Source organism: Protopterus annectens, chromosome 15.part0, assembly GCF_019279795.1.
Source record: "Protopterus annectens isolate FY-2018-M chromosome 15.part0, PAN1.0, whole genome shotgun sequence".
NCBI classification, from domain to species: domain Eukaryota; kingdom Metazoa; phylum Chordata; order Ceratodontiformes; family Protopteridae; genus Protopterus; species Protopterus annectens.
This window is the reverse complement of record NC_056749.1, coordinates 558949270-558975202: the sequence shown is the minus strand read 5'-3', so window position 1 is coordinate 558975202 and position 25933 is coordinate 558949270. Positions and strand designations below refer to the sequence as shown.

The following is a 25933-nucleotide window of genomic DNA, read 5'->3' as shown; positions in this document are numbered from 1 at the left end:
TTTCCCCGTTTCCTGGCTTTGGTTTGTTTGCTATGAGGGGATGAGCAGTGGTTATTCTGCTCTAGATATGTTTGGGTTTGGCTTCTAGTTAGCAGTTTTTTTTCTAATGTTGCTTGTAAGATGGCAGTTGTTTTCAAGCAGTGCAGTCAAGATGTTTATTTCTGACAAATGGTCATGCTTCATTGTTATCATTTCTGTGATGGCTATGTATCATCACTTACTGGATTTGACTACATTTACAATAAAGACTGGTTGCACTGACTTTATTGGTGTGTTTATTTGTGTTTAGGGGCACACGGGAATGGCAACAAAAGTAATTTGGAGGTATGCAAAGATATCACAGGTTAGTGTGCAATTTACAAGGTCCATGGTAATTCTGAAAGAAAATGTGAAGGAGATAATTCAAATGTTCTCGTGTGACGACTGAGAAAAGGCAGCACATCATACAAATGACAGAAATAAAAGACTACCTAGTCAAACAGTGGTGGATAAAGGCCTTGTGAAGATAAATACTAAATAAAACCATAACATCCTTCTCTGTATATTGCCGCAGGCTGAAATAAACATGTTGCACTATGCACAGCATAGCAAATTATAGCATGTATGATGACGTAAAGGTGTATCTGAATACAGAAAGTATGACAGATACTTCTCCTTTAGTACAAATGTGTGAGTGGGCCACACCAGCATTACAACACAATACATATAAACTGCATGCCTCCCACACTAAATATACTCATGGTCAGGGTTTGGGGGGAAAGAAAAAAAGCATCTACTACAATATTATGCCAAAAAACAAGAACAAAAAGTTTGAATCATATCAGAACATTTTCTTTTTATAAATGGTGGTAAACAAAATTTCATTAAAATCAAAAATCACACAATGGGCAATTGATGCTCTCTGTTCCCTTTTAACATAAGTATAGGTTTCATAGCTGATGTTCTTAGAGAAATTCACTAATACAAAATTTCCAAGTGTTTACCTTAAATAACAATTCAAGCTTTGTGGACTTCATTTATGTAGATATTTCTGCATCTCTTCAAAGTGTGATGCAATATTTATATTATTCCATCTGTTCACACCATGATATAAGTCTTGCAATAGAAAGCTGATACACCTGTAACTATTTGCTTTATATAATTAACACTGAATCCAAATATATAGGTATAAACCACAATGTTTCATAGTGGCATGATAGCTCTGCAATGATGAATGAATGATCAGTACAGATGGTTCATACATAAGAACAGGGAAAACATCAGTAAAATTCAAATTAATTATAAACAGGTTCCAGCTAATTGACCTGGTAGTACCATGTTCACGTCTGAGCAAAGCAAGTTCATAAAGTTTAGGGATTGACTCGCCAACTGAGTCTTTGCAGCACTGTATCAATATACTTTAGTGGGTATAATACAGATGTAAACAGTGGACCAGATTCAATAACACATACACTGTGTACACGATATGTATTCAAGAACATCCCTGCCACATTTTTTTGTATTTTCTAGTCACTCAGAGATATTACACAAAGTGTACATGTAGTCTACAGTTTGTGGTAACCTTTAAGAATCCCTATCAATATTTAATACTCAAGAAAATCAGTAGGAAAAATAAAATTAGGAGGAAGAAGGTATGAGTTATGCCTGTGTTGTCACTCAGAACAGTGTGGGGCCCGCCTATCTATCTATATATATATATATATATGAGGGAACAAAGTTATCCTTAAAGTAGCTAATAAAGTTTCACTATTAGGAATGTAAAAGGACTGGTCAGTACAGTCACTGCTGTTTCTACTGAAAAAGACACCTTGATATATTCCGATATGTTCAAAGCAAATTATCAAAAATGATAAAAAGTTGAATAAAATCAGGTTTGCTGAACTGATTTCTTGACACCTTCTCTTTCTTCTTTCACTAACGTCAAGCTCCAATGATTTGACAGCTGCTACTAATTCTTGAGACATACCTGATGGAGCAGTATTAGGGCCACACAAGTACTCATCTCTAAGTAGTGACTCCTTGTAAGCAGACAATCTTCTTTGACTCAAAAAAAGTTCCCAGCTTTATGCAGGATTTAGATTACACTACAGATATTAGCTTCCCAGCTGGAGAAGTTCTCTTTGGAGCTAATGTAAAATAAATATCTGCAAAAGAGAGAATCCTAAACCCTATTAATGGGGTTGACTACTCAAAAAAGAAAGGCTAAAGACAGAAGTAACAATGACTGTTATTGACCAAAACTATTAGATATCAAGTGGCCAAAAGCTAATACAACATGATCACATTAGCAGGCTGTCTTTTATTGGGTTCCAATTACGTTATCGAAGTTCTGAAACTTCGAACACCATAAGGTCGAACCCTTATGTTCGAAGTGTCAGAACTTTGATAACAGTAAAAAAAAAAACAAAAACCAATAAATAAAGTATTGCAAGCAGGGGGGCAAGCCCCTCTGCATCCTCCAAACCCCCACTCTTTAAATATATAAACTCCGAGATTGCACTACAGTGCGGTAAAGGGAAATCTTTCCTTTCTGCACTGTATTGCGATCTCAGAGTTGGTATAAAGTGTGGGGAGTGTGGGGGTGCAGGGGGGCTTGCCCCCCTGCTTGCAATAGTTAGGTAGGTTGCAGGGTTTGTATTTATTTATTTTTTTACGTTCGAATTCTTGAAACTTTGAACATCTGAGTTCAATGTTCTCAGTTTCGAAGTTTCAAGGATTTGACAATGTAATAGGAACCCTGTTTTATTTGCCTGAAAGTCCTGCAAATTCCATTGAACAAAGAGACAACTGAAGCTATTTTCTAATCATTCCGTAGTCTCCCCACAGGCCAACAATCTTCTTAAAATATGTTTGTTTTTTCCAGGATACTTGCTAGATACTGAAATACTCTGAATACTGTCCCAGCTAAGTCATGTGCCAATTCATTTATTACCTCCTCTTTCCATAGTGGCCCACTCATACCTCTCCATCCTTTATCTGCCTCTTCCCTCCTTTGTTATGAATACTGACACTAAAAAACACAGTACTTCATTGATTTTATTACTATTATTATTAGTAAAGATTTAATCTGATTTAGTGAGGCTTAGATCCAGAATACTGGTTAAGCTACTCTCTTTTTTACACTTGCGGAATACATTGTTCTGATCCAACTTCTTTTTATTGGACTACACCATTCTGGAGAAAGAGTGTTAAAATCTTCTATTAATCTATTTTCTTCTGATCTTAGTTTCTGAACTTGTTTATAAACAACTGTCCTCTTTAAGTCTTGTATCCAAAAGGTGACAATCATATCACTTCCAACAACCAGCTTTCTCCACACACTGCCTTTTTATTTTCTCTTAGTTTTCTATGTCCTGTGTTCTTCTTCACACACTTTATTGTTCCTTTTTCAATTTCCTTCTCTCCCCCTCAGTTTAAAAGTGTTGTGATGATCATGTACCTCTTGGAACTCACATTCCTCACTTTCATCAGTGCTGCCCATTGTATTCCACGGTGGAGACCATCTACAAAGCAGCTCCTTCCTAGCCCACACCACCTCCCATTTGGCAACATACATTTATCCTTAGCATCCTGGTTACAAATAGTGGCAGGTTGCTTAAGAAAATCACTATACAGTCCAACTGCTAACACTCTATGACCATAATGTTTGCCCTCCTTACTACCTTCTCCTCTGCTGATGTCATCAAGTCATAGGTCCCAACAAGGATCATACCATGGGTCCTATTCTTCAGTACTTTTATTATGTCTTTCACAATTCTTTTTGCAGTCAGTCCTGGACTTGACTTTACTGCATTTTCCTGTTATCACATTATCTTTTTTTTAATTTTGTATGTTTTACTGTCTAATTTTCCTGAATAACAACTAACTTTATTATAACTGGTTCTGTGTTGCCCTTTTGGGGTTTTATTGGTGGCTAAAAAGTGTGAGAAGTCCAACCAATTTATCCATTAAGTAAATGGAAATAAAAATAAAAACTATTACTGAAGAGTTTGCCGACGCGATGGACTAGGATCTAAAGTGGCCTACTTATGTGGATCTTTTAGTTTCGCCCTTTTGGTTTTCCTCCCTGTTTTCTTACCTTTACTTAGTTTTTCAGTTCTGTTCAACCTCCTTCTGAACAGTCACTGTAAGCATCTGAAGCTCTAATAAGCCTTATAAATATGCACACTGAACGGCTAACCTCATTCAGTCATTTTCAGACAATCAAAGGGCTATTTGTAGTTTAGCTACAAGTCTTTGATGTCACTTGCCTGTGCAGCCATTCCTGATTTGATGGGAGGAGTGGCTACTGATAAGTAGCCTTCCTATAGAGTTAGTTCCCTACTGACTCTCTTCATATCTCTCTTTTGCTCAGACACTTACCTGTCTGCATAGCTTTTGTTCTCAGACACACATTGCCCTATGGTGCCATCCTGATCCCATTTCACCTTGAGGCTATCTAGTCTCAGGCACTTGCAGGTAGTTTTCTCCTGAAACTTACTCTTCTCCTGGGATCCATTCCTATTTCTGCCCACACACAGATATGTAGGTTAGTAAAAGTGCCTAATACACTTGTTAGAGCTTCTGGGTTTTCTTTGCTTTCTTACTGCAATGCTGTTTAATGCTACCTTCTTCATCAGATCACTGGTTCATTTGGTTTGCATCTGCTGTACTGCTCCTTGCTCACTTTCCTTCAAAACAGCCTGTACTTGTTCTGTTACCTTCAACCCTTTGCCCCATTCTCTCTCTCCTTGGGTATTTTTGTAGCCTGATATATTTTCCTGTGTTTCACATTAGACTGACTTACCATTTTTTGAACCTATATTCAAGTCTTTCAACAGCAACTTCCCAGAAGACACATTTCTTTTCGAATTATGAACTAATGACTAGCACATTCACTAAAATTCTACAGATCATACTTTTCTGCTTCCCCTGCATCTTGGAAGTGGCTCAGAATGACATTATAAATGAAAGCTGGCACCTATCAAAACTGTCCTCATTTCCGTATAAAACACAGATTCACACTAAATAGTCTGATCAGCTTAACAAATGCAAACTACATCAATGACTAAGAGCTCTTCTGCTTATTTGGCCTCACCAGTTTTGCACTGTATGAGACTGGTCATTACACTCAGCAGGCTACAAATTATAGTCTAGTGCAGAATTTGTTGCAACGTGTATTTGTATTTACATATGCTAACATTCTATTTTAGCTTGGTGCAAATATATTTGTGGGAAATGATGCCACTGATTTTAATGTCATCATTTCTAAATGGACACACTTTATCAGTTGATACCTGCTGTCACAGGAGTCCAATGACAGATCCAAACCCATGATTACATCACATATTTCTGCAAAAGTTAATAAAGCATTTCCACATTTTCTCACCTTCCACAATATTGTGTGATCTTGGAGTTTACTTTTTTAGAGCAAGGGGATTTGTGGGAAATGAAGCCTCTCACAATTCCTAGGAAAGGTATTTTCGGTTTCACTTCATATACTCGAAATGCTGAAATCGCAAATTTCAGCATTTCGAGAGCATGAAGCTGAAACTTTAGAATAGCAAAAGTGCATAAGCACAAATATGAATATGTTGAATCTGTGCTTATGCAGTGACGCTACTTTACAGGAAGTGTTTGGGATGTTTGTGTTCGGACTTTCAGGTGAATGAGTGTATGTGAGCGTTTTTGTAACTTATGTATATATGTGATGTGTGTGTGTGTGTGTGTGTGTGTGTGTGTGTGTGTGTGTGTGTGTGTGTGTGTGTGTGTGTGTGTGTGTGTGTGTGTGTGTGTGCGCGTGCGAGGGACTGTAGAATGTGTGTGTTTGAGTTTTGTTTTTCTCTGTGCGATCTTGGAGTTAGTATATATAAGTAGAGGGGTGGGGGATGCAGGGGGGGTTTGCACCCCTGCTTATGTTTTGTGTAGGTATGTGTATGTGTGGTGTTTTGTTGTGTTTTTGTTTTTTGTGGTGTAGGTATTGTGGTTTGTATGTGGTGTGTTTGGGTTTGTGATTTTGGCTTTGTGGGGTTTCGGTTTTGTTACGGTTTCGACTTTATGCACTCAAAATGAAATTCGAGATTTCAGCATTTCGAGTATATGAAGTGAAACTGTATTTTCCAGTGGAAAAAAAAAACAAGATATTTTGATTGGTCAGATTTCATTTGCATCAGCATTTAAGCAAATAGGTTTTGAACCCTCATTGTGAAACCTTTCTAAACAAGTCCTGTCAGATATAAAATAGACTTTTAAAGTTCTGTTTTAGAGTACCTATCCAGAAAATTATGAAAACAAAGTAGAAGGGTTTAGAAAAATAGACAATTGTGTTTCAATGGGAGCAGCGCATAAGTACATAGGGTAGTCCAAAGAAGGTTACAACACTGCTGCAGAATATACTTTCAACTTAATAATAAGGAAGAGGAGGATAAAACACATTAAATTATATAGGACTGATGATCATACATTTGACAGTAGAAACACAGGTTGAAAGGACAGCAATAAAACAGACAGCATTAGAATTTAACACGATTTCTGAACCCAAAGCTCTGTATCTGTACTAATGATGCCATTGTAGTGGCTGGACAAGTTTCTTTGAATAGTTCAATTTTCAAAATATATAGAACTTATGGGATGCAGTCTAGAACCTCACCCCTCCTTTCCTTTGCTGTTTTCACCATTCACCCCCTGTCATAGATTGCCACTATTTCATCATCTCTTCCCATCATGTCACATGTGATTCAGATGCTACACATTTCTAATGTACTACTATTCCTCAGGTGAGATTTCAAGAGTTTAGCCAAGATTACTGCAGGCATATACTCACACCTGCTGTCACGTACTGCACTTTGTGTCACAGATGTAGGAAGTCACAAGGTCTTGTTGTTCCCTCCTGAGGTTCCTTTGCAGATCTGCAGTTAAGTCCAACAGTTTTAAAATCAGCAGTATGTGGTTGGTTCCTTTTACCTGCTAATTCTGGATATGATGTTTTTTTCACGTATGCGTGTGCAGAGCCAGCCACATTCCATGACCACAAAGGATGTTAACCAACCCTTCTGCACCACCATCTTTCCTACTCTGGCCTTATTTTATGACACTATAATTACCATAAATCTTTTTGCAAAACATAGTTGTCCCTCAGATAATGAACTATGTCTCATCTATAAAATATTCACAGTCAAGTTTGAGATATAAAATATTCTGACTGGTAAAACAACAAAGGATGTAACCACTTGTTCAAGTTTTATTTGAGATGTGGAATGAAACCATGCAGTCCCCCTACTCTGCAGTAAATCAGCAATGTATTATCTGGACAGTAACAACAGTTCTTGGCTGTTAAACTGTTCCTTATGCTTGCATCATTTACTTTGATAGTTAAACTAATATGTCATCTAATGCAGATGAGGCACAAAGTAAGCATTACATAAAAATAAAAAGACTCATGAAAAACTTTTACAATTATACAGCTAATCAGTAATTCTGCAATAAAACATGATTGGAATGACTTTACTACAATCCACGGAATTTTAGAAACTATAGCCTAGGATACAAATAATTTCTAATGATAGCATTTGCATCCCCTTCATCTGCTGTGTTATTTTGCATTCTTTTGGAAAGGAAACAAGCTACACCACAACATAAAGAGTCTCATGGATAGATGTGGTAGACAACTTTTGGTCACTGGGAATGAGTTTCTCGATATTTTCCAATGTAGCAGGATCCAGAAATCCCTCCGATTGCTGACTGTCATGCAACGGTTGTTCGCTAACGTTGCACGCCATTTCACTGTAATTGGGCTTGAAGCCTTCCAGAGTTTCCTTTGTCATTCCAACCCAGTCCTGTGAAGAGTTGTAAATTGTCATTTTTATAAACCAACATTTCACTTCAATTTTCAATCAAATTTATATAAATAAAGAACATCTTTACTCATTAGACTATATAACTTTAACAAAACTTATCAGAAAAGAATATATGTCATCATTTTTTTTTTAGCTAGAACTCAAAAACAAGTACTGTAACAGTTATCTTTATTTGACAGCATGAATCTGAACTTTTGGTCTCACCACTCATTTACCCTCCTTGAGTTTATCAAGTCACCTATCTTATCTGTCATCATTTAACGAATTTAGTACACATAGTCCATATATTATTTTTGTAGTACTTGGACAAAATTAATTGGGTGATGTACAGCTGGCACAGATCAAACTGTTTGATTGTCAAGTGACTGAATGAAAAGATGTCATGAGCAGAATGCTAGTTGCTGCTTGTGAATTTTTATGTGTGGTCTAACAATGTTTCATTTGTTTTGGAAGATTTATCTCTTCTTCTTCATGTTTGTGTTACCTTACAGTTGGTATAGATCACTTTAGTGGTGTGTTTCGGGAGAGGGGTATGTCACATGCAACGTGTACCTCAGCATCTTGACTTTTCTGTTTTCGTAAATGATCCACTTAATCAGTATGTACCTTCTCTGCAACCTCTCTTCAGCTTCTGTAACATGTAACTGCTTGCTCAGCACTTTTGTTGTGTTAGTAAGCAAACTATATCTTCCCATACATGATCGTATGCCGCTGAGCCCAGTAACTGATGTCTTTTGGTGGAATAGGTGATGCAATGAATTACTCCAATGTGATGTAGTTAAGACAATAGATGATGCTGTCACCTGATATACTATGATAAATCTGCAGTACTTATCGCCTTTAATAAATTCCATGTATTATAACAATGAACGCAAAGAGATAAAAAGAATAAGAAATAAAGAAAGCCAAAAAAAAAAGAGAAAACACTTTATGGATTTTTGCTACAGATATATCCACAGATAATTATTACTTAAATTTAAATAACACAACATTGTACAGCTTCATAGAACTTTAGTCAGTATATATGGGGTTTGCGCCTTGCAGAAATACATGCTTAAATTTCCATTTTTAAAATATTCCTTAAAGCGTGATATTTCGAAAGCTGTGAGAAATTCATCTTTCTGCCTTTTTCTTTCCATCTCTTTAGCCAAATGCCATTTGCAATAACCATTTGTGTTCCTTTTAATATTAATAGAGAGATTATTAATTCATTAGTTATAATGACTGAAAATTAAAGCTACACAATTACAATTTATTCATTTCTTTTGACAACTAGGTGAATGGATTGGCCTTAGAGGGCAATTTTCAACCATGACATAGATTTGACATACACAGAAAATGAACATATAGCAACCATTACACATTCTGAAGTATGACTGTTTAGTATGTGTACTAAGAGGATGTTCTTCATCTCCCATTGCTGCAGTCCTTACATAAGGGTATTCCGCTGTCGAGACGTCCATGCGTTGCCAGTACAAATGCGCATGACCGACGCCATAACCCCAGTCTTTCTTGCAAGGTGGTCCTAAGCAGAAGCAGCACATTAAAGTGCCGTTCATGCTCTGGAATTGTTGGTTTTCGAGTTTCAGACCGGAGACACACTTTTGTCTTTTTCTTGCCTCAGTATTGACGGATGTCAGAAAAAGTTAATAACTGTATTTCTTGTGGGAAACAGATTCCTCATAGGGATTACCATTCTCTCTGCCTTCCTTGTTTAGGGCCTGGCTGGGTGTTGCTTTTGTGCTACTTTTAACAAGACTGTGCTAGGCTGGTGTTTGGATTCTCCGACACCTGGTTCTTCTAAGAAACGCAAAGAAAAGTCTTTGGGTCCAAACAGGATGAGAACCACTGACTACTTCAGCGGCTCCTTCTGAAAGTTTACCTGAGTCTCAAGGGGAGCCTTTGTTACTACAGGAAGTGGCTTCTCCTGTGTTAGGCCAGGCTGAGGGTGCTTCTCTGATGTCAGTGGTTCCCTCCCTCATAGGGTAGTTAGGCCTCCTCCTTCTCAAAGCAAAGCCCATTCTAAGTCTAAGTCTGCCCCTGCTGGTGCTAGTCCCCAGGGTCCAGCTCCTAGGAAGCACATGTTAAAGATGGCTGAAGATTTGATTACTTTAATTAGGGGTTCTATGCCCCGCCCAGGGTAGAGACAGAGTTGGAGGGTTTGGCTCAGTCTTCCAATGTGTCAGATTCCTCTGCAGAATAACTTCAGGATTTCCTCCCTATTCTGATTCGGAGGCTGAGGACACTACCCCCTCCAGAAGATTTTTCTTTCTCTGAGACTTTGCATTCCATGAGGGAACATTTCAAATGGGAGGGCCAGGATTATTCTGATTCTCGTAAAAGGCTAAGAGAATTCTTGTTTTTGCCTCAGCATAGGCCCTTGGCTATTCTCCCTGTACTGGATGTTGTTCAGGATGTATTTTCTGAGGCTGCCCTTAACCCAGATTCTCTGCCTCCTGCCCGGTTAAACCAGATAGATACTACAGGGTTCCGGAAGCTCACAAGTACTTATATAAGAGTCCTAGGGCTGATCCAGAAACTATTACTCAAGGCCCCAAAGGTGTTAGGGCTTCTGTGGTTAGGAATCCAGTTCCTCTGGACAAGGATGCTAGGGCCCTGGATAGGTGGGGTAAAACTGTATACCTCTTCTACTTTGGCTATGAGAGCTTTAAATTGTCAGTTTCATATGCTCAGGTATCAAAATTATTTGCTGGGCCAATTGAAATGTAAAGTAGATGCTTTAGCTGAAGGTATTGAATGTAAGGAGCTTCAGGATTTAGTGCATGCTTCAGACCAAGTTGGTAAGCATTCTTTGCAGTGTGGTTTTGATGCTTTACAGGCTTCTTCCAGGGTGGCTGCTACTAGTTCAGTTGTTCGCAGGCATGCCTGGCTTAAAGATCAGACCTTGTCAGAGCATGTTAAGGCTCGAATTATGGATGCTCCTCTACAATCTGATGTTCTTTTGGTCCTCCAGTAGAATCAGTTTTGAAAAAATGGAGGAAAAAGCTAAGTCTATGCAGACAGTTAAGGACTTTTACAGGTTCAGACCCCTAAGTTCAGTAGGAATTGGCCTGCTAAGGGATGGTCTTTCCGATTATCAATCTAGGGCAGCGGAGGTGAGGTAGAGGTAGGGGTTCCTCTGAGGGCCCTGTTAGTTCTACGTCTTTGAGTTCTTCTACCCCTTCTGCTGGGTCAGTCCTTTCGCAAACAGACCCAATGACCTGTGTCTTCAGCTGCCGGACTCTGCCTTACTGGCAGCTCCTCTAGGAGGAAAACTGGGACTTTTCAAAAGAAATTGGCATTTGGTTACCCAAGACAAATGGGTATTGGACATAATAAATCGAGGCTACAAATTTTATTTTCACACATTCCCTCCTTTCAAAGGTATGCCGGATGTGCCTCATCAGCAAAGACTGGAAGCACAGACACAAATTTCTTCTCTGCTTCTTTGGGAGCAATACAGGAGGAAGTACCTTCTGCAGAAAGAGGCACAGGGTTTTATTCCTGTCTTTTCTCAGTGCCAAAGAAAGGAAATACTTGGAGACCAATTCTGGATTTATCCATTCTAAACACCTTTCTGGAAATTCCAAAATTCAAGATGTTAACACTGCAACAGCTGTTACCTATGCTGGGCAAAGATCACTGGATGGTGACTCTGGATCTCAAAGAGGCCTATCTTCACATTCCTATCAGGCCCAGTTGCAGAAAATTCCTGAGATTTCGGAATGGGAATTTGCATTAGTCCTGGCTCCAGTAATAGCTTTTCTCAGACTAACAGGAATTCAAATTTATCCTTATCTGGACGACTGTTTGATTCTGGCTCAAGGCAAGCACAAACTTCTTCAACATCTGCAGTATGTAATGACAGTTTTAAGATGCCTAGGGTATTCTGTGAACGAAATAAAGTCCAGTCTAGTACCCTCACAAGAGATGTGTTTTCTGGGTGTAAGACTGAATACAGCTGCTCAGATGGCATTTCTTACCCCGGACAAACAAAGAAATCTTCACCTATACTTCCAACAGCTATCAGTAATGTCCAGGCTGACTGCAAGGACAGTCCTTCAAGCCTTGGGGTTCATGGCATCTTGCATTCTAGTACTTCCCAATGCCAAACTGCATATGAGGAAGCTACAATGGTATCTCAAAAGTGTTTGGACTCAACACAGCCACGATTTGGACACTGTCATTCGGATTCTACCTTGCATTCAGAAAGAATTTCTGTGGTGGGCTCAGGAATGTCACCTAAACAAGGGGCTCTCTGTGACCCAACAAGAGGCAAGTCAGATATTGACGACAGATGCCTCGGAGTCAGCCTGGGGAGCTCATTTCAGAGGAAAATGGATTCAAGACCTTAGAGCTACTTCACTTGCATATCAACATGAAAGAGATGCTGGCAGTTCAATTTGCTTTGGAAGGATTCAAGAGCCTACTTCAACCAGGACTGGTGTTGATTCGAACAGACAACACAACTGTCATGTGGTACATCAACAAGCAGGGGAACTCATTCTTACCCTCTTTGCAGACAAGCAATGCTGTTATGGGAAACTGCTTTGAATCTGCACATCACTCTTCGAGCACAGTTTCTGCCAGGAGCACAAAATTCTTTAGCAGATGTTCTGAGCAGACAGATTGTGGATCCTCACGAATGGAAATTGGACCCTCAGGTATTTTTTCAGTTGACCATGGCTTGGGGAACTCCAGACATAGATCTGTTCGCTTCTCCTCTGAATTTCCAACTGCCACTGTTTTGCACAAGGCTGTTTCATCCAAAAGCCTGGAAAATAGATGCACTATCCTTCAGTTGGAGCAACCTTCACGTGTATGCTTTTCCTCCTTTGCCTCTTCTTCCAAAGGTGCTGTTGAAAGTCAGGAGGGACAAACCTTGCATGATCCTTATAGCACCGGATTGGCCTAGCATTGGTACCCTCTGTTGAGGAGCTTAATTCACGGAACACCTTGGCCATTACCACAGATTCCTCACTTATTGTCTCAGGAAAACAATCATTTTCTCAATGTCAGGGTGCAATCCCTACACCTGACAGCCTGGCACATTCTGTTTTAGAGAAGGAGGGCCTTCAGCTCCCTCAACAAGTTTTGGATGTTATTTTGGAAAAAAGTTTATGCTGATAAATGGAAGAGATTTTTTCTTTGGAGTTCAGCTAAAGGCTTTGATGTCAAATTGCCTAATTTGAGTTGTACATTGCAATATTTGACTATTTTATTGGACAAGGGTTTGTCCTTCTCTTCTGTAAAAGTGCATGCTGTAGCTATTTCTGCTCACTATGATTGTGACCCTCCTTTATTTTCACATCCATTGGTTAAACAGTTTCTTAGAGGGGCAAAGAATATAAGACCCCCTACCTGGGATCTTAATTTTGTTTTGGAAAAGCTGACTCTGCCTCCTTTTGAACCTGCAGCTACAGCTGAATTGAAGTTGTTGTCTTGGAAGACTGCTTTTTATTGGCTGTTACTTCTGCTAGAAGGGTATCTGAATTACAGGCCCTCATGGCAGTGGAACCTTTTCTGATTTTTCACAAGGACAGAGTTTCTAATCCTACTTTTCTGCCTAAAGTGATTTCTAATGTGGCATTGAACCAATCTATACATTTGCCTACTTTTTATGCTAACCCCCAAAATGAAGGGGAAAACGTTTTGCATTCTTTGGATGTACATAGGCAGTTAAGGTATTATTTGAGCAGAACCAAAGAGTTCAGACGATCTCAACAATTATTTGTTCAAACCATTTCCAAGTGGATTGGCCATTGTATTGCTTTTTGTTACTCTCATCTTGGAAAGGATGTTCCAGTTGGGATCAGGCCTCATTCTACTAGGGCTACGGCCACCTTTTTTTTTTTTGAGGGGTAGCTACTAAAGACATTCTAGGAGGCTACTTGGAGTTCTGTACATACCCTTTACAAAGCTACTACTTGGTTCTGTACATACCTTTACAAAGCATTATCATTTACCTCTTTATTCTAGGTCTAGGGCTGGGTTTGCCACTGCAGTCTTACAGGGCATGTTAGCAGCTCCTAATGCTATTTAGTTGGCCAGCCTCCCTTTTTTCCGTTGCTCTGGGATTCTACCCATATGTAAGGACTGCAGCAATGGTCCTTCCCCTTTTCTTTTAGGTTGGGGTTTGGGTGGTGTTTTGCATTCTGACATCTGAGGCAAGAAAGACTGAGGTTATGGTTCTAGCCCTTTGGTATTCAGGCCGATTGTGGACAGCGGAATACCCTTATGTAAGGACTGCAGCAATGGAGATCCTCGAACATCTACATTTATGGTAGGTACAAAACTGTACTTTTCCTTAAACCATGCTGGTTGTAAACTATTTTTAACTTTATTTTACGTGACTGCAAGTGCAGGCTGCACCTTTGTTCATAAATGGCTAGACTCACACTTGTACAGAACAGGCTGAAACATCTGTTTTTAAGAACTGAAACTGAACCAGCAGTAAAATAGGAAGGGACCTCTGTCCCCAAAGTCTGTATCGTCTAGCGTGCAGCCATATGCGATAATAATGATAATACTGCTACAGCACGGATTACCCGTTATCACAATCTCATATAGTGTCTCCTTGTTACCGTAACCAGTTCTTCTAAACTAAGTATTGTTTATTGCTATAGATGGCTATGTAGTTTATTATAGCCTTGTTGCTTACCTAAGGGACAAAACATATGACAGAGGCAGATCAGGTTTTATTGCTCAGGATACCAGCGGAACACACACAGACATAAATAAACAGACAAACTGAACAGGAACATATTTATAGAACACTATTCCTTTATTCCTCCTGAACACACAAAACAATGGCACAATATTAAATGTGAGTTACTACTTTTTTACATTTAAGCATAAAAATGCTCATTGTTTCAATACTTAATAACCCAGTGTAGTTTAGTTTTGCTTATCTTGATACTTCTTAACTTATTTTATGTTCAATTCACTTCCTTCTGATCTCAGCATTTATCCACTATTTTGTTTCTTTAAGCACTAAAAGTCATACTCCTATATAAAGTGATATCCTTAAATGCTCTGAACAGAGGGCAAAGTACAATAAATGGATGTAGTGGCATTCTCATTTTGTTAGGTATGCTTTTGATACTACTTCCTATAACTGAGGTGCTTTACTACTGCCTGAAGACCATCCCCATGTTACACTTGGTTAACTCCTATTTTTTACTTATTTCATTTCATTTTATTTGTATTTGTTAACAGAGGTAGACCACTGATCTCCATGGACCTTTTTTGGAGCACTGTCTGATTAAGTGACTTGCTCAGAGTTACAAAATTAGTCAGCAGAGGCTGAGAGTATCAAACCCTGGCCCACAAGGGCAGCTAGTCTAGTACTTACTTTAATCCTCTGTACCAGTTGCCAGGTAATAGGACACATCAGTATCAGATGCTTTATATACTCTCATAACTAATTTATTTACTTCAGAAATTTATTTAATAGAATGACCTTATGATTAATAAAAAAAAAAAACAGACTCATACTGCAAAATTTTACAGTGAGAACTATAGATTTTTACACCTCACTTGATCTACATATATATTCTGCTATTTCACATCTAATAAGTACTAAGTGAAGCAAAACTCATGCACTGCATTAGACTATTGAACCATGACCCTGTGGTATCACCCTTTTAAGAGGTGCTTTAGCAGTCTTTCCTTCCAGTATATAGAAAACTGCACTGAGTGTGAGCATGAATGCCTATTGCTTTGTTACCCAGGGCAGATCTTATCATGCAATACCTTCTAACCTTCATTTTTTTCATCAGAAATATTCAGGCAGGATGAAAAACTGAATTTTGCAGAGTTTTCTTGTGCAATACTGAACACTGATATAACTGCATAAAGTTTTTATGATCTACTAGGCTGCAATAAAGGAAACAATAGTTTGTGACTTAAACCTAGAAGGTATATATCCCAACCCTCAAAGGGTCAGAGTAGTAGACAGTCCCAAATAAACAATATTCACAGACATACACAAAAGTATTTCTTGTTATAAATATTCTGGATGGGTCTATATCACATTGTCGAAAGTACAAAACATTGAACGCCTCTTCAACAATCCCAATTTGGCAAAGTCTGAATCTGTAGAACAATTGTTTCATCAAAGTTTTTCCCATGCTAATAACCAGTGGGCCATCATCGGGGATTTGGCCTTTTCCCCACTGTAGTGCGATCTCAGAATTGGAATATTTAGTTAAGGGGGTGTGGGGGTGCAGCCTCCTACCAGGATGGGTTTTAAATTTTGTTTTTGATGTGGTTGGTATATTGGCCCACTTGTTGCTTACTGTGGTAAAAACTTCGCAGAAAAGATTGTTTGATGTATTCAGAATTTGATGAATAGGGATAGATGAGGAGGCGTTCGATGTTTTGTGTTTTCAATTATGTGATATAGACCCCATTGTAGATATGTATAGATGCCATTTAATTTGCTATATTGTACTTAGGAAAGGATTGTGTTGTACATTTGTTTTCTGCATGTGCTTAATTGGCATTCAAATTGTCTGCAGTATGCATTTTACTTGCATTTTCACATAGTACAAATATTGATAGCTACGTCTGTTTAATGCTCAAAAATGTTAACCATATTTAGCTGATTTTTTTGGACTACAGACTAGGGCCTACTCTTGCAGGTCTTGTCTTCAAGACAGAAAATGTATTCAATGTGCAGCCAACCCTAGGGGACATGAACTCATACATAAGCAAGTTTTAAGTGCTATGATTTTTGATAGTCCTCTACTATAATTTTGAAAGTGGAGAGGTATGCTACCAACATGTGCATTCTCAATGTAGGCATGACAGTGCATGCACAGACGTACACATGAGAATTCACTTGTACTGCAGGGTGTGAATGAGGCTGTGACAGAATAACATGGAATTGAGGTTAGAAGTGCAGCATAACAGTGTAGAAAAATGGAGCCAGTATTTATCTCTGCACTTTGGTATTTGTAACTACTTTGTAGCTATGCAAGGCCTTAGACAGCTCTGCTGACAGCTGTAGTCATATTCTTAAATGAGTCCTGAAGAAACCCGTTCACATACCAACTTTGCACGTCATTTTCTTTTCAGTATTTTCGTATTTAGGCGTTACTTGAGAACTCTGTTCATTCTTGCACATCCCACAGGCATAAAAAAGTCACAATACACTACATGTTGAAAGTGTTCTCCTGTTTTTGTCAGGCATATCTGTCACTTTTATGAAGTTCAGAACAGAAGGAAATTATCATAGCCAGGGTATTTGCTATCTGTCTTAATTAATTTATGCTTTTCTGTTGTGTTAAATAACAAAACAGCACTCAGGCAGGTCTTCCCGAAAATTTACTGTTACAAAAACATACACACTTGACTTTAAGCGCTTTTCGTTTGCACTAAGCAAACTTTTTCAGAAGTCAATACCATTGAAACTGACACAATTTAAAATACAAATATGGTGACGTGTTTGAAACCCCACCTATGCAGCAACAGTAGAACTTAAAGCTATAAACATCTTAAGTGTTTCTACATTAAGCTTAAATAGAGGCAGCAATACGATAAAACATTTGACCCTAATATATTCACTCTAAACATATAAAATATAAAATAAAATATGAAATTTAAAATACTATAAATTTAACATATACAATCAATAATACCACTACACAAATTAGATATTACATTATTGTTGAATTTGCACTTCCTTAAAATACCAAAATCCAAAGCCTGTGTTTGCTGATACACTTTGACTACTAACTAAACTAGTACCCTTTTACACTATGTTATGAAATTTACTACATTGACAGACATATATGACTATCGACACAGATTTTTACTTTTCAAAACGCAGCTGATAGAGCACATGTCATTTAACCCAGGAACCCTATAGGCATCTAGTCTTATCTGCCATGCCAATTCCAGTTCTTCTAAATTAATTGGCATTGGACCACCTCTTATAAGAGGTACAACCTGATCTATTGCCATATAAGAAAAACCATGACCATGATAAACATGGACATGTTTTGCCAATGCATTTTCCAATTTAACTTTGGTGATTGCATATTGATGTTCATATACTCTATCTCGAAGCCTGCGTTCGGTTTTCCCGATGTAAAACACAGGGCACTGTTTACATCTAGCGAGATAGATTATAAACTTGGATTGACAATTAAATTTAAATCTCACTTTATATTGTAAATTGTTCACTGAAAATGAAGTAGATGTATCCATGTATTTACAATAACTACAAGCTTCGCATTTAAACATTCCAGTTATCCGTGAAACAGGGTGGACAGCTGATTCTAGTATATTTTTTAAATTCTTTCCTTTCCTGAAAGATGTGTGTGGGGTGTCACCTAATTTATCCAATATAGCTGGTGACATTCTAAATAAATCCCAGTTTTTCTTTAAAATATCAATTACCAAATGACTATCACAGCTACACGTTGTGATAAATTTCACACATGGATCACAGACTCTGAGGGGTAGCCTACTGTCGTTATTGTATGTCCGATCTACTTCTTGGTCTAGTGTATTCAATGGTTGAATGATTCCATCACTATAAACTTTAACCCTTAATATTGGAGAATAAACCAAATTTGTTCTCTTTAATTTAACTTCATCTGTCAACATGTCGATAAGTTCTTCCGGGTAGCCACGTCCCAAAAACATAGTTTTGAGCCGATCACATTCAGCAAAGAAGTCACTCAGTTGTGTGTTGATACATGCTGCTCTAACAAGTTGACCCTTAACAACTGAGCTTTTCTGGTAAAAGGGGTGGCTGCTAGAAAAATGTAGGAAATCATTTGAATAAGTTGCCTTCTTATATATACTAGCTTGAAAGCAACGTAAAATCCTGTTTTTTACTAGTAGAACATCTAGATATGCTATTACCTCAGTGTCGAAAGATGAGGTAAACCTAAGGAAATCTGTTGTCTGATTTAAGTAATGAACTAAATCGATACTTTCTTGGGCTGAACCCTTCAACAAAATAAAAATATCATCCAGAAACCTCGTATAATATATAATGTTGTTAACTAGACCAGTGTTATTGAAAATAAACTCGGTTTCCCATTGTGCCATAACTATGTTGGCAAAACTCCCCCCACAAGGTGAACCCATAGCAACTCCAGATTTTTGCAAATATAATGTAATATCTAATTTGTGTAGTGGTATGATTGATTGTATATGTTAAATTTATAGTACTTTAAATGTCATTTCTTTATTTTATATTTTATATGTTTAGAGTGTATATATTAGGGTCAAATGTTTTATCATATTGCTGCCTCTATTTAAGCTTAATGTAGAAACACTTAAAATGTTTATAGCTTTAAGTTCTACTGTTGCTGCATAGGTGGGGGTTTCAAATATGTCACCATATTTGTATTTTAAATTGTGCAGTTTCAATGGTATTGACTTCTGAAGAAGTTTGCTTAGTGCAAACGGAAAGCGCTTAAAGTCAAGTGTCTATGTTTTTGTAACAGTAAATTATCGGGAAGACCTGCCTGAGTGCTGTTTTGTTATTTATCAGTTTTTTGTTTCTGTTTGCTGGATTTTCAGTTGTGTTGTTGGCATCTGGCCTTTTTAATCATGCAATAACTCACACAGGTTATGCAGTACAGTGCCCTGCCACCATATTGTGTATCACACATTACTATACCTACCCAGGCTAAAGGGCTTAAAGCCCCTGGTAGTTGTTAGCCTATATTTATATGCAGTGGTGGGGATGAGCACAGCTACAGGGGAGAGAATAGGGTCACCACCTGTTCCATTCTGCAAGGGACAGTCCCTTTTTGGGCAGTCGGGTCCTGCAAAGGAATTTTATGTAATAGTTGCATAAAACAGTTATTCTGTATCTGAAACACCTAAATGTGATAAGAAACAGAATAAGCAACTAAAATGCTAAAAGAACAAGCTTTTATGTAGGCCAAAAAGTGAAGTTCTGATCTTTGTACTGGGCGTTGCTATGTTTTGCCCTGCAAAATCTGACGTTTGTACCAAAAATGTCCCACTTTGGGCATTTGAAAAGGAGGCAACCCTAAGAGAGAAATGCTAACAATTTGAGGGAGACTTTTGGGTGACAGATGCTGTAGCAGCAGACTCAGCTAGGAGGGGATTCAAATCAGTCATATCCGTGGGACTGTTGAGGAGCTATGAACAGTGAAGCTATCCATATCTCTCAACATTCCATCACCAGATGTGGAACACTACCTTTCATGATGCAGAACGAATGGGCAAAATATGGAACAGTTCATTTACAAACCAAGTTATTGTGATAAATATTCCAAATATTTTTTCTCCCATGGATATTAGTTAAAAATTCTTAACAATGGATGTGAGGCAGGGGAAATTACTTCTCAATGTAATTGAGAAACTACAGGAAAAAAAAGCTTGATCAAATCACCGAGAATTTATTTCCTGAAAAGTTGTTCTTTGGCAACTCTAATGGTATAAAAGAAAAAAAACACAGACTTCTTCCATTTCACCGCTCCAGCTGTCATAAATAGTTCCATATTAATCTCACTTATAAATCCCTTATTGAAGACATACATCTCACACTATAACATTCATTTTCTGGAAAAAATATACCTAACTAACATAAAATGTAAGATATGAGCTGGTGTCATTTTGTGATATTCTTTATTTATTTATTTGATATTTGTTAACCAGGAAAGTTCAACTGAGCTATTTATATCAAGCAGTTACCAACAAATGTGAAAAGAACCTTAACAAATGGACTTTTAACCTACAAATACATATGCATATTAGGACTGCTGATTCATTGGCTTCAATGGCTAGTAAAAAAAGTAACTTATAATACTATCATTATTTGCAATGAATCGCTTTTGGGCTGCATTTGTCAGGTCCTCATTCTGAAGTCAATTGTGTCTTTCTTGCCATTTGAGAGGTACAGCCATCACCTAAACTTTCTCTCATATCAAACATATCACAGGTAGTGCAATCATCTAGTGACTTGTCCATTTTTGCATTTAAACCCATACCAGATGTCCTTGCAAAGTAGCTTTTCAGTAAACTTAAAAACTTAGCATATATGAAGTTTCTAGTACATAGGTCCAACTGTACAATAAACTGATTAACTTCCCTCTCACTTTTATATAATACATCATCTTGGGGATAAAACAACCATGATAGAGCAATCCTTGCATATAATATTTACAATCCTTTTTGCAGTATAAATAGCCCTAAGGTGTCCTAAAATTATTGTAATAATCAGATATGCATACTTGGTAGTATAATCCTCAAACTGCCATGAAAGGCATGCAAAGTATTAATCTCCAGCAATTTAGACAAAGTTCATACACTATAATCCCTTCTTGTGTAAAAACAAAATAATAAGAAATCATGACAGCCTAGCACAAACTACCTGTGAATTATTAATTCCTAAAAACTTAAAAATGAATATCAGAGTACAATTCTCTTGTCATATATAACCAGTCATATCAAAAACTCATGTAGAACAGGGATTCCAAAAGTTGTAATGACACTGTCAATATGCATTGTTCAAAAGACAAGAAAGCCCTAAAAGTTCAGAATATCATTAATAATAAAATGGTCATTAATATTCCAAAACGAGCATGCTGATTGCTCAGCTCAATCAGCATGCCCATTGTAAATCCTAGCATATACCAATGTAAAAAGGTCCAGTCACCTGGATGGTTTTCGATTACTAGATACTGTAAGTTTTACTTATTTTTTTAACAAAAAAAAAAAATCTGTAATCTGGAGTCCAGACACAGCAGAGAGACAGGATGGAGAAAATACTAGGAAAATCAGATATGTTATTCAAAACTAAAGACACGTACCTGATTGTCCTTGTATTTCCTCCATTCTGTCTTTATCCTAACCCTAAACTGCCTGAACCATTAAAAAAAAAACAGAAAACAAAAATGGAGCAACGGAGGCCTTCTTTTCTCTGTTGCTTCCTTTCCAAAGCACTGATGTACTAGGTTTGCATGGGAATGCAAGTCCCATACGTATACGCAGTACATCCAAAAGGGCAACAGGATATGTAAATACCGCAGAAGGACAGTGTGACGCCATTATACAAAGACATTCCCTGCGATTCATGAAGCTTGCACCAGGCGCAGGCGTAACATCAGCGATCTAATGCCAAATATGGCTGCCGAGCGATTCAGGTACAAGTTGTTTCCACGTGCACTACCAGCGTACGCCACAGCTGCGCAGCTCCTGGCGCATGTATGCTAATTACCCCATGTGAAGCAGTGTAGCATGCAAAATGAAGGTATATAGCGATTCATGAAGTGGTGCAGGCATAGCATAAGCATACAGAAATATAAACCAAAAAAAGGTTTACATTTTTTTCAAACATAAAATCGGAGCCATGATAGCAGACCAAACTCACTTATTATAATGTTAATATATGCTAATGGCTAAATATATATAGCCAATGGCATAAAAAACATGCACAACACATAAGAAAGAACATTTGATGTCATAGCCACACTAACGCAAAGTAAAATTGCAGTGCATTGGTGCGTAAACGGGATCACAATTAAAATGTATTTATATGTAATAAAACTGCAATGTAACACATTTCATGAATTCCCCATAATAGTCAATGGCATGCATGCTACATCACAATCATGGTGCAAGGGTTGCTAAGGGTCTGTGACAGCGTTCTGTGCGGTAACTAGGAAGTAGTAGTCAATGCCATGCAAATGAGTCAAGTAATACTGAATCGCAAAATCCCCACCGGCATAAGGATGTACCTCACAGTGTAGCAGTACAACACAGAAGTGTGGCCTGGAGATAAAGAGGACATCAAGAGAGGGGTGTGCCACCTTAGCTGTAAGCACATTGGAGCATTGCTAATACGGGTTGCCTGTTGCTAAGCAAATCCGTAGGATAGGGGTGTGGAAGTAGCCATAGCTTTGCTTAGCTGAGAGCACACAAGGTAACCGAAAGTGCATGTGAACGTGGATGAAAACGCACTTAAAACCTGGTAAATGGCTGTGTGCGGTGCACACCACAGCTAAAACAGGAAGGATATGGGAAGACAATAAGGAAATGCTGCGGCATGGTAATTGGAGTACAAATGAGTAATTAACACCTAGGAACTCACAGTGGGCCATTGACAACAGCTAACAAGGCTGCTAGCAGCTACCTGCAGAACAGGAAAGGGGAGGTGCCATAAAGTCAACACCAAAGGCCCCACAATAGCAGTACCTGCTGTAAAACCCATAATTAAGATACCCTGCAGCTGGAATTGCACATACACACCCAATTACGCCAGCAGCATCCATTGCACAATAGTATAAAGTGTGAAAGCACCTCACACACACTTGTGTATTCCCAGACACTCTGCACCATTGGTGTATACAGACGGGGAACTTTTAATATGTACATGTTAGAGGCTGCCATAGCTTTGATTCACCAACATGTGTTGGAGACTGATGGTGGTGTGGAGGATGATGCTGACAACCATCTCAGGCACCGGAGGAGGAGAAGAGTGTTCAGACCCAGGGTAACCTGCCAGGGGCTACATGATCTGGAGATAGTACAGCATTACAGGGTGGACAGGGACACCATACTGCAACTTGTTGAGCTGTGCCAGCCACGCCTCAGAGACAGAAATTACGGAGGGGAACCCATCCCAGTGGACACGAAGGTATGTGTAAGCTTGAGAATACTAGCCACAGGTAACTTTCAAAGGCCAACTGGGGATATCATGGGGATTTCACAGGCATCAGCATCCAGGGTACTCCACCAGTTCCTGGATGCCATGTTACCACATGCCAATGAGCACATATACATCCCCTGAATGCAGGAGGAGTTGGCCAGCAATATTCATCTCTTCCACCATGTGGCAGACTACCCGGAGGTACTGGGTGCAATAGACTGCATGCACATACACATCAAGACACCACCTGGTGAGCAGGGTAAGTGCTACATAAACCACAAGGGATATCCCTCCATCAACTGCCAGGTCATGTGCAATGCCCAGGGCATTATCATGGATGTGTGTGCTGGCAGCCCTGGAAGCTATCATGACTCCCACATCTGGCATGCCTCACAGCTGTATCAGGTATTTGCCGGGGGGGACATCCCATATGGCCACCTGGTGAGGGATGCTGGCTATGCACTGGAACCATGGATGATGACTCCCATCAGAAATGCACACACACCCATGCAAGAATGCCATAATGATGCACACGCAGAAACCAGAATCATCACAGAGCATGTGTTTGGGATGCTGAAGTCACGGTTCCGTTGCTTGGACATATCTGGTGGGGCCTTGCAGTACCCTCCAGGCATGTGTGCCCACATCATCATAGTATGTGCCATGCTACACAATATGATCCTGCAGAAACAGCTGCAGCAGGGACAGAATAGTGAAGGCCTTCACAGCCCACCACCATTGCCAAGGGCCCCACAGGCACAGAGGGACTCAGACCACGAACACCCTGTGCCTGCCCCAGTAGGCAGATGGAGGCGTGCCCAGTATGCCCATCCCTTGGCAAAGAGGGAAGGTATAGCACACACACTGACAGTGTAGGCACCTATGGACTGACACCCTTCTCCACCTGCACACACAGCAAACATGGATGGCACACACACACATGACCAGCTGTAAATTGTCATGTACAGCTGGTCTACTGTGTCCATCCTACATAGGCAGCCCTCAACTATTGTACACATAACTGCCATTGGCACAAGGTAAGTCAATAACTGAACAGTAAATTAAGCTATCAGCATGTGTTGATACTGTATGTATAAGTTCATAGGTACATAGGTAGGTACATGCCTAACTGCCCAAGGCCATTCATAAGCAAAGCCAAAATGTGTCTGCTGACGCCACCCCATTGATTAACTAACTGTCCCTCTGTGGAGCAGAGACAATTGCAGGATCCCTGGAGTGTATCCACTGTTCCCCACCCACTCTGCAAGGATTCCCTGGAGTGTTAATGAGGGGCTCCGTATAATGTAATCAAGGCTGTAGTTCCAAATCTAGGGGAGTACCAGTGACAGGAATCTGTCACTCCAGCATCCTCCAGTTATGGTTGTGGCAAGGTGTAGCTCATTGCAGTGTGTGGCTCACTGTGACATGGATTCCCATAGGTGGAGCATATCCATTAAACCTGACTTGGACACGGCTTTATTGGCCAGCAAATATCATCGTAAACGAGATCCCACTGAGTAATGCAAGAGTTTATGCAGTCTGGCAGCATAGGACACATGTCTGAGGGCATTATCCCTCTATGTGAGGTACATTTGTGGCCCTTCCAGCTGTCAGATGTGTCTTCTGAGGTACATCCAAAATGGGTCATCATACTCGATGATGGGCTTGATGACTGATGAGTAAAGGGGCACAATAACCTAAGACTGTTTAGATGTGAACCCTTAAGTAATCAGATGGCCTACATAGACAGATGTCCTAACTACTTCGCAGATATGACTGTCAAAGGAGAGATCACTATGTAATGTAGTCCCCACATACCCATTACATCATCTGAATTATAGTGTCTGCCACTCGTGTTAATATGTGTGTGTGTAGTTTCGCAAAATGGAATGACCATGCAGTATGTGGCCTTTAGCTAGAGGCCATCACTCTGACACCCTGTGTTGGCCTATGTAAGGCCCCATGAAGGATGTCTGTGACAGCTGGACTGTCAGTTATGGCTCCCAGTCTGCAGTAATCGCCAAACATGGCCTGCTGTAATCCACCTGTGTTAACCCATACCTCTGAGAAGTATATGGCAAACAGTAGGGGTCCCAGGACTGAGTCCTGTGGGACACCAGTTGTGATTGGTCAAGAGTTGGACCTGGAGGCTGCTAGGCTTACCATGTGGGTTGTGTGTGTAAGCCTGTTGGCAAACCAAACTGTGATGTATGGGTGTATGTACTGGCTGGTGAGTGTAGAAATAATACCTGAGTGGGGAATGGTGTCAAAACCCTTGGCGAGGTCCAGGTAGTATGTGTGAACTACTACACCACACACCTAAAGTCTAGGTGACTGTAAGATATCAAACAGTTTCAGTAGGCATGATCTGCACTCAGTCAAGCTGACCTGGGTTGGGTCATGTGTCTGGAGGTTACCATTGTCTATGTTAATGAGTGCCATGAGGATGCGC

General features: G+C 39.3%; 1 protein-coding gene across 3 annotated transcripts in view; it reads right to left on the bottom strand.

The window, feature by feature from the left end:
• Positions 1 to 7201: 7201 nt before the first annotated feature.
• LOC122789919 (cytokine receptor common subunit gamma-like) overlaps positions 7202 to 25933 on the bottom strand; it is a 1562088-nt gene continuing 1543356 nt past the window's right edge. For all 3 annotated transcript variants that reach the window (XM_044057381.1, XM_044057379.1, XM_044057380.1), the window contains one exon: positions 7202 to 7814. In XM_044057381.1, the coding sequence (XP_043913316.1) occupies positions 7602 to 7814 (213 nt within the window). In that variant the 3' untranslated portion in view covers positions 7202 to 7601. The remainder of the gene's footprint in view (positions 7815 to 25933) is intronic.